General features: G+C 38.1%; 1 protein-coding gene across 1 annotated transcript; it reads right to left on the bottom strand.

The window, feature by feature from the left end:
* Nucleotides 1-439: 439 nt before the first annotated feature.
* Nucleotides 440-1,959, bottom strand: LOC120058887 (transcription factor 15-like). Its single transcript, XM_039007632.1, has 2 exons — nt 1,471-1,959; nt 440-683 (listed from the first exon to the last, which is right to left on the bottom strand). Exons 1-2 carry the CDS (start codon nt 1,957-1,959, stop codon nt 627-629), a joined length of 546 nt encoding a protein of 181 aa, XP_038863560.1. The 3' UTR covers nt 440-626.
* Nucleotides 1,960-13,008: the final 11,049 nt, after the last annotated feature.

Here is a 13,008-nt window from a genome sequence, read left to right as displayed (position 1 = left end):
AAATGTTGTTTTAGTCAAGTAACATTTTCTTATAACATTTTAGCATCCTGACTGACTGCCTGTTCTCTGCTCTGGCACAGAGGTTGCCATGAGAAAATCCTTAGCAACAGAAATAAGAAACACTGAAACATCCTCCAATCTGTCTCTAATCTCTAATCCTTTCTTTCTGTGGCTGAGCATGAACTAGACAAGGAATCAACTGATTTGGTATGCCATATGATTGAGTGTCTTTTAATTAACTTTTGATTGAAAATAGACAAAACTGTAACGATAGAGAAGAAATCGACATACATGAAGTTCAAAGGAAAGAAAACTAACCCTTAGTAGGGGAAATTTAATTTAGATAAAAAATATATTTTATTTCAAAATGTAATACATGTACAACACAAATATCACACAGATATAAAAATCTATAAATTCTCTATCAATAAATGCACTGCATTTTTTAAAGGCTTCACATATTAGGCCTTGTTTTGTTCCATTGCCTTTCCCTCAAGTATAAATAGTCTCTGGTAACATATTCTCCAGGATGATGAATATGGTTCTGTTATGACCGTCTTTTAGTGTTCCCTGAGTTGTGGATGGGGAGTTGTGGTTCTGGTTGCTGTGGTTTATCGTCTGGTGTTCTATCTGCGGCTCATCCTCAGTGAACCAATACCCCGCATCTCTTTGCCATCATTAATCTGGAAAAAATAAAGAACCATTTTAGGGGACAACGGATAAGTGAACAATTTCCACTTGGCACTGTATATCAGTACAACTCCAAGCAGCAGCAGCAGCAACAACAACCGCAACAACAACAGCAACAACAATATTATAATGTATAAAGTATATGATAATAATAATAATGATGATGATGATGATGATGATGATGATGACGACGACGATATAGTACAAGCTACAATAACTTTGTTTATAACTAGTACATTACATAAATGTAATAAGAATCTGTAATAAAGGTGTATTGAATATTGCATTAGACATACATTTACATCCACTTAAAAACATGCAAACAATGAATGTTTTATTTTTCAAAATTATAGACCATCCTATATTCTAAATATTTTGTTCTTCAAAAATGATATTACTTGAAACATTAGCAGTGGAAGAAACAGGCGTAATCTTAGCACACTGAATAACACATGTCATTAAAATACATTGTAAAAAATAAATGACTATACTCAATTTGAAATGAATCAATGCGCCCCTGAGAAAATTTGCATAAAAGTTTCCTTTTATGCGCGCGCTACGAGCACATCTCGAGACAGAATATATAGCACATAATATATAACATTCAAAACAAATAATTGCAACATAAGACAACAACAGCGCGATAGCCGTGTGCCTAGAGTCACTAATTGATAGCGTATTTGGCTCACTTTTGGTCATGTTTTCAAACTTTTATTTTCTACGCTGACCTAAACTTTTTTCACTTGTGCAGAATAGTATTTAAGAAACGCATAAAATTACCCGCTTTCTTTGGTTGCTCAAACAGAAGGTACAGATGGTGCGAGGCTGCTTTCGACCGCTCTCTCCTTGCGCGTAAACCGCGCCAAGACAAGGTTGTCCATCTCCATTCCCGTCTCCGAGCAGCAGGGTGTTGGCGAGGTGGGAGATATAGCTGGATGCCAAGTGAAGCGTCTCAATCTTGGAGAGCTTTCTGTCCACCGGCTCAGTGGGTATAAGAGTCCGGAGTGCAGTAAATGCCATGTTGACGCTTTGTGTACGGTCGCGCTCCCTGGCATTGGCTGCGTTCCGCTGTTTCACTATTACAACACCGCTGCCTCCCGATTTTCTGGAAATCCTCCGACGTTTGTCAGCGGAGACGCAGCATCCATAGCTCTGATCCGAGCTACGGTCGCTCTCACTGCGGTTATCCTCGGCCTCGGACATCATACCCAGGTCTGGGTAGCTGATCATATGAGTCGCCATTGGCCGCAGCATGGCAAAGGTCATCATCGAAATGTTTTGGTTCTGGGCCTCTAAAACGATGGCCCAAGAAAAAGAGGAGAAACCCCAAACGAGGGACTGTTTTATGCATGGATTTTGGTGACCTAATGTAGACGAGGCCTATGTCTCTAATGTGTAGGCCTAATTATAGTTTCAAGGAGTTGTTGATTTAGAAATGTCTCGTTTTCGTCAGGCCACGTGTTTGTTCAATGTCTTGAGCATCTCTCCATAGTGTACTGGCCCACCGAGCTCTTATAGCTGGATGGGAGGAGTTGTTCAAGCCATACAATGTTCAGCCTCCAATCGAGATGTAGGCTGCAGCCTAGGAGGCTATACAGTAAAAGCGAATATTTCATAATACATTTTTCAATTGCCTGTACTTTTTCTGAGTATTTAATTGTATTTAAAGTATTTTAGTTGTATATTAAAATAAAAAATAACTGGCCTAGTAATGGTAATAACGAGAGGCTATTATTGTTTATGAAAAATAAAGTATTAATATTATTATATCATAAGACCGTCATGTTAATTATTATTAAGCTATTACATGTTATTATTGCATATGCATATCACATTTTAAAGTTAGTTTATTTTTTTTAAATGTTTACTTTACATGATCACTAATGGGGCTTGAGAAGGGTTTACAAGTAGTTTAGACAGTTAATCTCTGAAACCAAGAACTAAATTATGTTACGTGTGTCTGTCCACGAAAGATTAATAGACAGTAATGTATATGCTAAATGTGTGATCATGTTGTTGCTTGCCAAATAGTGAATGTATATCATGATAAATCATTGTTTATTTATATTTATTGATTCATTGCTTATCTCCAGAATTTATTACAAACAGAATTTTTGGAGGCTTAGAATTTTGAGAAAGTAGGCCTACTGTTTCTCTCAGTGGCACAAACAGCTTCTGTTAGCCCATTGGATACTGGAGCTGTAGTCCATAAGGTGGAGAGGTTTTACTAAACACTGCATTGCCTAAATGCCAATGTGCAACCACCCTTCAAATTTGAGTAAAACAATTAGCTAACATTGCTGACACACAATAGGCATATCATTTCATAAAATAATATAGGCTTATAAATATTATAGGCAATAATATAATATATAATTAACAATTCATCAATGTATTAATGAATAATTAACATAAATATGTACTGTATAAATTGTCAGATGAGCTATGCCCTAGTTTATCAAGGACAGAAATAAAAAATGTACACTTTTTTGGTCAAATGAAAATTCTCAATGTGACTGGGTCTACACCTATTCATAAACAACATCACCCTCAGTAGCTAACCTACTCTCACCCCATGCTGAGGGTTTTCTTGGGAGGGTGGGAGAAAGTGAAGTGTTGAGTAAATAAACGTTGAGCAGATGTCCGTGGGTGAACCAGGGACACTCGTCCACTTTCTGGGTCCAGCTTTGACAGTCACCTAAGGGCAGCTTTCACAAACATGTGTCCACCACCCCCTGCCTGCCAACCAACACATCAAACCAGCACTATATGCCTCAGCTGCATCAACAATGCTAACCCACCAGACCAGACATCCAAGCCCACTTTATAAACTCTTAGGAAAAAAAGGTACTATCTAGAACCTAAAATGGTTCTTCGGCTGTCCCCATAGAACCTTTTGGGTTCCATGAAGTACCCTTTCCACAGAGGTTTCTATATTGAACCAAAAAGGGTTTTTACCTAAAACCAAAATGAGTTCTACCTGGAACCAAAAATGGTTATCTTATGGGGAAAGCCGAAGAACCATTTTGGAACCCTTTTAACTGAGAGTGTAATGAAGTACTGACTGAGGCCCTTTGAGGAGTTATTAGGAGGACAGGGCATGACAAGGACAATGACCCAAAATACTTTCTTACTTTAGTAAGGCCTTATCGCGCCAAGTGGTGCCCTCTGTTGACCCACAATAAGTACTTTCTATGTTTAAAGTTGATGTAAATTACTCCATAAATGTCATATGCTGTATACAAGTCTGTAAATACACTCTTCTCCCTACGGACATTTGAAGCAGGGAACTGTACAGGGAGAACTAATTAATGGAGTAATTTAATCTCTGTGAAAAAAATCTGTGGTAATAAATAAATATATTTTAAATAAGCCTAATTGTCAGTGTGTGCTATCCAAACTAGTGTGTCACTAGCGTTACAATCTTACAAAGCCATATGGTGAAAAACCACTTGATGGTTTCATTTCAGAGAGATAAAAACAAAGAGAGTTGCACACTCCATATGTATAACCTCCCAGTAATTTATTGGATAAAAAAACACCAATGTTTCAGCATCACTGTGCCTTTTTCAGGGTAATTTCAAATAAAAAATGCTATATATCCACCTCACTCTCAGAGAAATAAGAAGTACTGCTAGGATTTACACAGTCAAATGTAAAAAAATAACTACATTTTTAATAAAGAAAAGTACAAATTATACATGTGACATTACTATTAAAAATAATAATAATAATGCAATTCAGTAAAATGAGATCTGTATATAAAATATTTACATTTTAGTCATTTAGCTGATGTTCTTATCCAGATCGACTTACCTTAAGTGCATTCATCTTAAGATAGCTAGGTGAGACAAATATACAAATATACTGTATGCAAACATCCCTTTCCAGCTATGAAATGGATATATAGTGTTGCAAAAAAAAACATTTTCATACACATCTAAAATCTATTAATAAAAAATATCAGAACAGTAATATTTGACACACACATGAAGGTACCCATAAGCAATCATTTTTGATGAAATGTTAAGCCATGCATATGAACAACACTAATTTCTCAAGGCTCTTAATTGTCCACCCGGAGGAAGTGTTGACATTTATCCATGGTCGTGAGCTCATTGGTTTCATCCCCTGCAGAGGCCTCTTATTCAGCCTGCGGATAACATTGGAACTGAAAATACGCTTAGTGTCAGAGAAGAGAGAACTTCAAACTGTCTTTATCCATGCTGACCAACATACATATTTTAGAGAGCATCCCTCACTGAGTCTCACTGAACCCTATAGAAAAGGTCAGGCATAAGAACATACTAAAGATGGACAAAAAGCATATTCATGTGTAGTGTGGATGTTTTCCCATGACTATGTTGTTGTTCTTGCAGATAAGGCAAGACTATTTGACACGTATGTCTTGCTCAAAATAATATGGCATGGGCATAGCAATTTAAGTATTTAACTACAGTAGACACCAACTACTTAGTATACGTTTTAAGCCGACTAGATGAAAAATCTGTAGATGTGCCCTTGAGCAAGTGACTTAACCCTAATTGCTCCTGTAAAAATCTCTGGATAAGACCGTCTGCTAATTGACTAACACCTTGAAAATGCAAGACAGAGAAGTGACTTATCTTGCACATTTTTCTGGCTTAAAATTAAATAAATAAAAGGTTGGTTAGGCATGATTGATGGACAGATTCTGAATAAGAGTCTACTCTTAGGGCAACATACTGTAGATCCATTGTGTTTGTCAAAATTGCTCAAGCTCAGTAAATTTGGTTGGGAATCATTGATGGACAGCAATATTCAAATCTGGGCTATGATTTTCAAGCAAATGTAAGTCAGGACTGAGACTGGACCATTCAGGAACACTCAACACCTATTGGAAAGCCATTCTGGTGTGCCTTTGGTATTACATTTGTGTAATTGTCCTGCTGAAAATGTTAACTATATCCCAGGGTTAGGTATTCAGAAGACTGAGGCAGGCTTTCCTCTAACTTTTCATCTGGGCTTTGACACTTCCATATTTATTTTGATCCTGACAAACTCCCAAGTCCCTTCCAGTAACAAGCATACCCATAACATGATGCTGCCATCACAATACTTGAAAATACAGAGGATCAACAACTTTGCATTCACTCCACATGACTGGCCTGTATGACAAAGTGAAAAGAAGGAAGCTTGTGTTAAAGTAACTGTCAATTGTTTCCAGAGTTGTATGAAACATGATCTGTAATAATTACAATATGAGTGAAATACAGTACCAGTCAAAAGTTTGGACACACCTACTCATTCAAGGATTTTTCTTTATGTTTACTATTTTCTACATTGTATAATAATAGTGAATACAGAAAAACTATGAAATAACACATATGGAATAATGTAGTAACCAAAAAAGTGTTAAACAAATCAAAATATATTTTATATTTGAGATTCTTCACCCTTTGCCTTGATGACAGCTTCGAACACTCTTGGCATTCTCTCAGCCAGCTTCACGAGGAATGCTTTTCCAACAGTCTTGAAGGAGTTCCCACATATGCTGAGCCCTTGTTGGCTGCTTTTCCTTCACTCTGCGGTCCAACTCATCCCAAACCATCTCAATTGGGTTGAGGTCAGGTCATCTGATGCAGCACTTCGTCACTCTCCTTCTTGGTCAAAGCGCCCATACACCGCCTGGAGGTGTGATTTGGGTCATTGTCCTGTTGAAAAACAAATGACAGTCCCACTAAGCGCAAACCAGATGGGATAGCGTATCGCTGCAGAATGCTGTGGTAGCCATGCTGGTTAAGTGTGCCTTAAATTCTAAATGAATCAGAGACTGTCAACAGCAAAGCACTTCCACACCATCTCCTCCATGCTTCACGGTGGGAACCACACATGCGGAGATCATCCGTTCACCTACTCTGCATCTCATAAAGACACAGCGGTTGGAACCAAAAATCTGACATTTGGACTCATCAGACCAAAGGACAGATTTCCACTGGTCTAATGTCCATTGATTGTGTTTCTTGGCCTAAGCAAGTCTCTTCTTCTTATTGGAGTCCTTATTGGTTTCTTTGCAGCAATTCGACCATGAAGGCCTGATTTACGCAATCTCCTCTGAACAGTTGATGTTGACACGTGTCTGTTACCTGAACTCTGTGAATTATTTATTTGGGTTGCAATCTGAGGTGCAGTTAACTCTAACTTAACTCTGGGTGTTCCTTTCCTGTGGCGGTCCTCATGAGAGCCAGTTTCATTTTAATGCCTGATGGTTTTTCCACCTACACTTGAAGAAACGTTCAAAGTTCTTGACATTTTCCGAATTGACTTACCTTCATGTATTAAAGTAATGATAGACTGTCATCTCTCTTTGCTTATTTGATCTGTTCTTGCCATAATATGGACTTAGTCTTTTACCAAATAGGGCTATCTTCTGTATACCACCCCTACCATGTCAAAACACCACTGATTGGCTAAAATGCATTAAGGAAAGAAATTCCACAAATTAACTTTTAACAAGGCACACCTGTTAATTGAAATGCATTCCAGGTGACTATCTCATGAAGCTGGTTGAGAGAATGCCAAGCGTGTGCAAAGCTGTCATCAGGGACTGGGGAGTTTGTAGGCATCAAAAGAAATACCAAAGGAGCAAAGCCCAGGTAAAAAGTGAGAGGAAACCCTGCCTCAGTCTTCCGAATACCTAACCCTGGGATAGAGTTGTATTTTCCAGCGGGACAGTACATTGTACTACTATGTTGCTGTTACTACCACTATGCTGCTGTTCATTGATTATTGATTGCCATTACCATTAGTATTTAACTATTCATCCTGCTACTGGTCACTATTACATGTATATAATGACTTTGTGATTTTGCCATAGTGATTTTGCTATTGTTATCGAACGCTATCCATTTGTGTTTTTTGTATGCTATTTTAATATGAGAATTAACCAATGATATCAAGCCATACCCAGCCATGATTACAGACAGCTGTGTGTCTTTTGACACTGTATAAATGAGTAATTCCGCAGTGTCTGTCATTATTCCCTGATGAAGACAGCTTGTCTGTCGAAACGTTGGACATAAATATTTTTGTATCTGAGCTCCTAGAGTGTGCGTCTCTCCTTTATTTTTTTACATGTATATATTACCATTAGTATATTACCATAAATATTTAAATATTCCTGCTACCAGTTACTTTTCAGCCCTGTTTACATGTATATCCACCTATCACTTCTAAACTAAAACCCTAGCACACATGCACACACACACCCACCACTTATTCTGCTGTCATACTGTTAAATATATTATTATTATTTATCATGCTACCAGTCACTTTCTCCTAAATCCCTGCCTACATGTACATCTCTACCTCAAATACTCCAGTATAACTACATATTGTACATTTGGTACTGGCACTAACAATGAATATTGCTTCCTCTCTTATTTCTCGTGTTGTTTATTTTTTTTAAATGTATTAGTTATACTATTTTGAATTCTGCACTGTTGGGTGGGGCTTGCATGTTAAGAATTTCACTGTACTTGTGCATGTGACAAATTAGACTTGAATTACACAAATTGTAATGCCAAAGACACACCAGAATGGCTTTCCAAGAGGTGTTGAGTGTTCCTGACTGGTCCATTTGCTTGAAAATCAGAGACACGGTTTGAATATTGCTGTCCATCAATGACTCCCAACCAAATTTACTGAGCTTGAGCAATTTTGACAAACACAATGGATCTACAGTATGTTTCCCTAAGAGTAGAATCTTATTCAAAACGATTCACAGCTGTAACGGCTGCCAAAGGTGCTTCCACCAAGTATTAACTCTGGGGTGTGAAGACATACACAATCAATAGATCTTTGTTTATTAAAATGTTATTAATTAGGATTTTTTAAAATAATTTTTCTTTCACTTGAAAGATCAGTAGAATATTTTTAAATTAAAGACTCCTGTGTGGAGTTGGGTACTGGGAGGAAAATATAAATTATATAGGGTTCTTAGGCTGCGTTTTCACATGGAGCCCAAATCTGATATTTTGCCCCAAACTGGTCTGACCAATCAGATCAAATCTTTTGGGCAAAAGATAAGAATTGAGGTGGCTGTGAGGTTATATTTTTATTTCACAACTGGACTGAATCATGTTGCAGACTCACCAGTGATGAAGAAGAGCCAGCCATAAACATAGAACACATTTCTTTGGATCTCTCTCTGCATACTATGTTTTCATTCAAAATGAACTGTTAGCTATTCAGTAGCAGCAACAGAGCAAGAATGTGATCACTATGCAACTTTGTCTCCAAATAAAACATGTCCTACCACTCCACCCCCTCCATGAACCCCCTAAAGTAACAGGTGTCATCTCCAAAAAACAAAACAAAAATCAAACAAAATAATGAATATGGATTTTGTGTGTCAAAACCCTGTGAAAATATGGTTACTTCCAGACAGTGAGGGAGCAACAGGAAATCGCTTCACATGCAACAATTCTTTGGAGAGATGTAGTCCTTTAGGGCTACTCAGCAAAGGCTGCCACCAGTCTCCCTTCACTTCCTCCATGGCCGCAGAGGGAGAGGAAGAGGCAGGTCTGCGCTCACAAAGACTAGAGATATGGAAAGACGGAGACCCTTATCTTGTTGTAGTGATCTACAATGGACTGATCTTTAATCACCATCTCCTTTTTTTATGGATACCTTCCTTTAGATCAGAGGCTTTACTTGAGAACCTACTGTAGACGGGAGCCATAATAATCAGAGCATTTTGTCTGTGTCACCCTGAGTGATCTAACAGCAACACTTATCAAGCAAGGCCACATTCAATGCAAGGTCATTTTTTTGTGCCATCAATACATACACCGTTGAACTTACATAAAGCTACATACCAATGCGATGCACTTCTTTGTCCTTGAAGACAATATACTGACATTTTGCCCCTGGAGATATACAGAACTATTGCCCCTAAATGGACAGAAATAATATCCAGAAATGACCTCAAAGCGGTTTCATGTCAAACACTTATCTGAAGGTCAAAGAGAAAATGGAAAACAGGCCTGGAGGAAGAATTCTCTTCCTTATGAATTCACCTTTGGACCTGCATCCCCTGAGAAAGCCTATAGCACCTCCTCATACCTGACCCTCTATGGCAAACACAACCTAGAGGTTAGGAAGTTAAGAGGCATATTTTTTACCAACTGAGGCTGACTGGGTAAGACCAATGGCACACAGAAATGAAAGGGGGCATGCATGCCTCAAAGCCTCGTCTCAAAATAGCATCCTGTAGTGTGGAGCGAATTAACCGTTTAACTACTTTTACAGTCAGTCTGGTCTGGAGTGTGGAGGCACTCTGTTCACATTACACCTGACCATTGACCTGTACAACATCCTTTCCATCAGCTCATATCACATACTTTGTTTGTGTACCACTTGTGCGGTGACGGCTTTTTTGAGAGCAAGTAATTTTTTGATATCGCTGGTTGTGAAGACGGTACAAACAGTAGAACTTTTCTTTGGTTTGGAGGTCTAGCACAACTGTACTGTGACTGTGGTTAGCATGGCAGGTGCTTCAGGTGCTAGCGGTAGTGAAATTGATTGTTATAATGATGAGAATTCCAGTGAGGATCAACCTGTTACATCTGTTGTAAGTAGGAAGAACAGAAGAAAAAAAAGTATTGTAATGAGGGCTGAATACTGCTGGGGAACTGAGTGGTGCTGAAAGTAAAGGCCTGCTATAAAACATAGGACTACTCTAGAAAAGGAGAATGTACAGTAGAAGAGAGCTACAAAGTATGGTTGTTTTCCCTGAACCATCAAACAAAAGCACCGTCATCCTATTCAGTTGACAAAAGAAATTCAGCGAGAGAAAGGGATGTTTAAGGTTTCCAAAGTTTTGGGATTTGGCAAAGTATTGATTTATGCAAACGGTAAAATGCAGCAGGAGAACATTTGAAGTTAGAATCGCTTAATGAGGGTCGGGTGAAATGCCATATCCCTGGTGCTAAGGCCAAACTTAGGAGGCTGGGATACCACTGTCAATACCCATGGAAGAAGTTATGACTTCTTTGAATGTTGGGAAAGTAACGGAACAAAAAAGGATGTAAAGCAAAAAGAGAGGCAGTCGAGTGGACACAACAACGGTACTGCTAAACTTAGAAGAGATATTGCCAACCAGAGTACAGCTAGGAATGCTAAGCTATCATGTTAGAGAATATGTACGATCTCCAGTTCTGTGATTTAAGTGCCAAAGGATGGGGCATGTTGCTAATGTGTTCAAAGGTAAAATTAGATGTGCAAAGTGTGGTGGGGATCATGAGTATGGAAAATGTGGATATAATCCTGAAGTTAAATGTTGCAACTGTGATGGTGAGCATAGTGCAGCATACGTTTAAAAAAAATGGAAGCGCAGAGGTACAAACAAATAATGTATCATATGCAGAGGCTGTTTGGGCAATGAACAAGCCTTTTGATCTAAATGCGCTAACATTTACATATTGTCCTCAGCCTAGTGTCAATGTGACATTTGAGCGTAAATGCTTGGTTACAGCGAAATCCATGGTTGTAAATTGTACAGACTTCATAGCCTTCTTGTATAGAGCAATCAATATGGGCCATATGAAAAAAAGGACTACACAAATAATGGAAGTAGTGAATGCAGCCCAAGAAATACAGAACATTACTGAAGTTTTAGTACCCTTGATAAATTGGATGTAGAATCATAATCCAAATGATCATCAGGAACAGAATAAGAACACTGTAAAACTTTCCCCTGTAAATGTATAGCATTATACAGGCACCACAGTTGCCAGTTTAATACTGTAATTTTGCTTTACAGCAGTGATGGTGTAATATTGTTTACAGTACTATTTTCCTTACTGTAAAAAATATTACAGCATTCCTGCTGTAAATTTAGAGCAAGGATGCTGTAATACAGTATGTAACATATTACAGCATCCATGCTGTAAATGTACAGTAAGGATGCTGTAATATGTTTTACAGTAAGGAAAAATCATACTGTAAACTATATTACAGCATCACTGCTGCAAAGCAAAATTACAGTATTAAACTGGCAACTGTGGTGCCAGTATAATGCTGTAAATTTACAGGGAAATATCTACAGTAATATACAATTATTTTACAGTACTAAGCAGCATTGCAGATTGTCTTAAGACAGCTCCCTGAAATGTAATATTGTAAGAAAAACAATATGTGTACAAATATATATATTTATTCAAATTCATAACATGAATTGCACTTTAACCAAAAATAACAACATTTGAAAAGAGCAACATTACAACTCCAGATAGTAGGGGAGAGAAAGAGACACAGTGATAAGAACATTGACAAATACTGGCCAATAATGTACTTCACCATACACAAACCAAAACATCAGAATAAGTCATTCTTGAAAATACAGGATTATGTAAAAAAATATATATATATAAAAAAAAATCTAAACAGATCAATGAAAAATAGGAAAACAGTTTAAAAGGGAGACATTTTCACAAAAAACTATAACAAGAACTGCTTGCCTGCCTGTCTTTGAGAGAGAGATCGAGAGAGAATGGGGTTGAGAGAAAAGGATGATAGAGAGGAGCGAGCAGGGCTAGACTGGAGCCAGAGAAGCACGCTACCGCAAGCCAACACAGGCTCAAGCAGGCGCAAGCAGATAATTTGCTGACCCAAACCGCATGGCAGGATTTCTGAGAGAATGAGAGACGCAAACAAGTCTCGAATAAATCTCGGTGGCGTGCAGATTATCACCCCAACCTTTGAAACTCTGATCCTTCTTAGCTCTGATACGTCAACTAGGAGAAACATGGAAATTGAAAGAATAGAAAGAGTGATTGCTATTACTATCACTACTATTACTCACTGGGTAAAAAGGCAGATGACAACTGACAAATAAAGTTAGTGTTCATCAGGTTTGTGTGTGTTTGTGTACTTACCATGTTGGAGTTCTCTCAAACTCAAACTCACTCAAACTCCTTCAGGTCTGCGAGAAAGCGCGTAACATGTGGGTCAATTGGCAATGGCTTCCTCTGAACGACCTTTCCTGTTTTGTGGCTCACTCCTGCTTTCGCTGTGCATTTGGTTCCTTCAACATAGAATATATTAAAATCATTTGAGGCATTGAAAAAAATAACAATAAGAATATCATTGCAATGTAACTAACAAATGCTAAATGTAACATCAATGAATGTTCAATGCTTACCTCTGTATCAGCTCCAAGGTTGCAGAGGCCGACTCCTGGTATTCTATGTTAAATTCATAGAAAGTGCTGAAGAGCACAGAGGGCAGCAGGAAAGTTGGACTCACTGTCCATAACACAGACCACTCTCCCCTCAA

This window comes from Salvelinus namaycush, chromosome 14, assembly GCF_016432855.1.
Source record: "Salvelinus namaycush isolate Seneca chromosome 14, SaNama_1.0, whole genome shotgun sequence".
Taxonomy (NCBI): Eukaryota; Metazoa; Chordata; class Actinopteri; order Salmoniformes; family Salmonidae; genus Salvelinus; species Salvelinus namaycush.
The sequence above is the reverse complement of the archived record's forward strand: the minus strand, read 5'-3'. Positions and strand labels throughout refer to the sequence as shown.

Excerpts from the sequence above, each read along its gene's own strand:
- LOC120058887 (XM_039007632.1), bottom strand. The coding sequence starts at position 1,959 with ATGATGACCTTTGCCATGCTGCGGCCAATGGCGACTCATATGATCAGC. Across the intron at positions 684-1,470 it reads TGAGCAACCAAAGAAAGCGG|ATTAATGATGGCAAAGAGAT; the intron begins GTAATTTTATGC and ends TATTTTTTCCAG.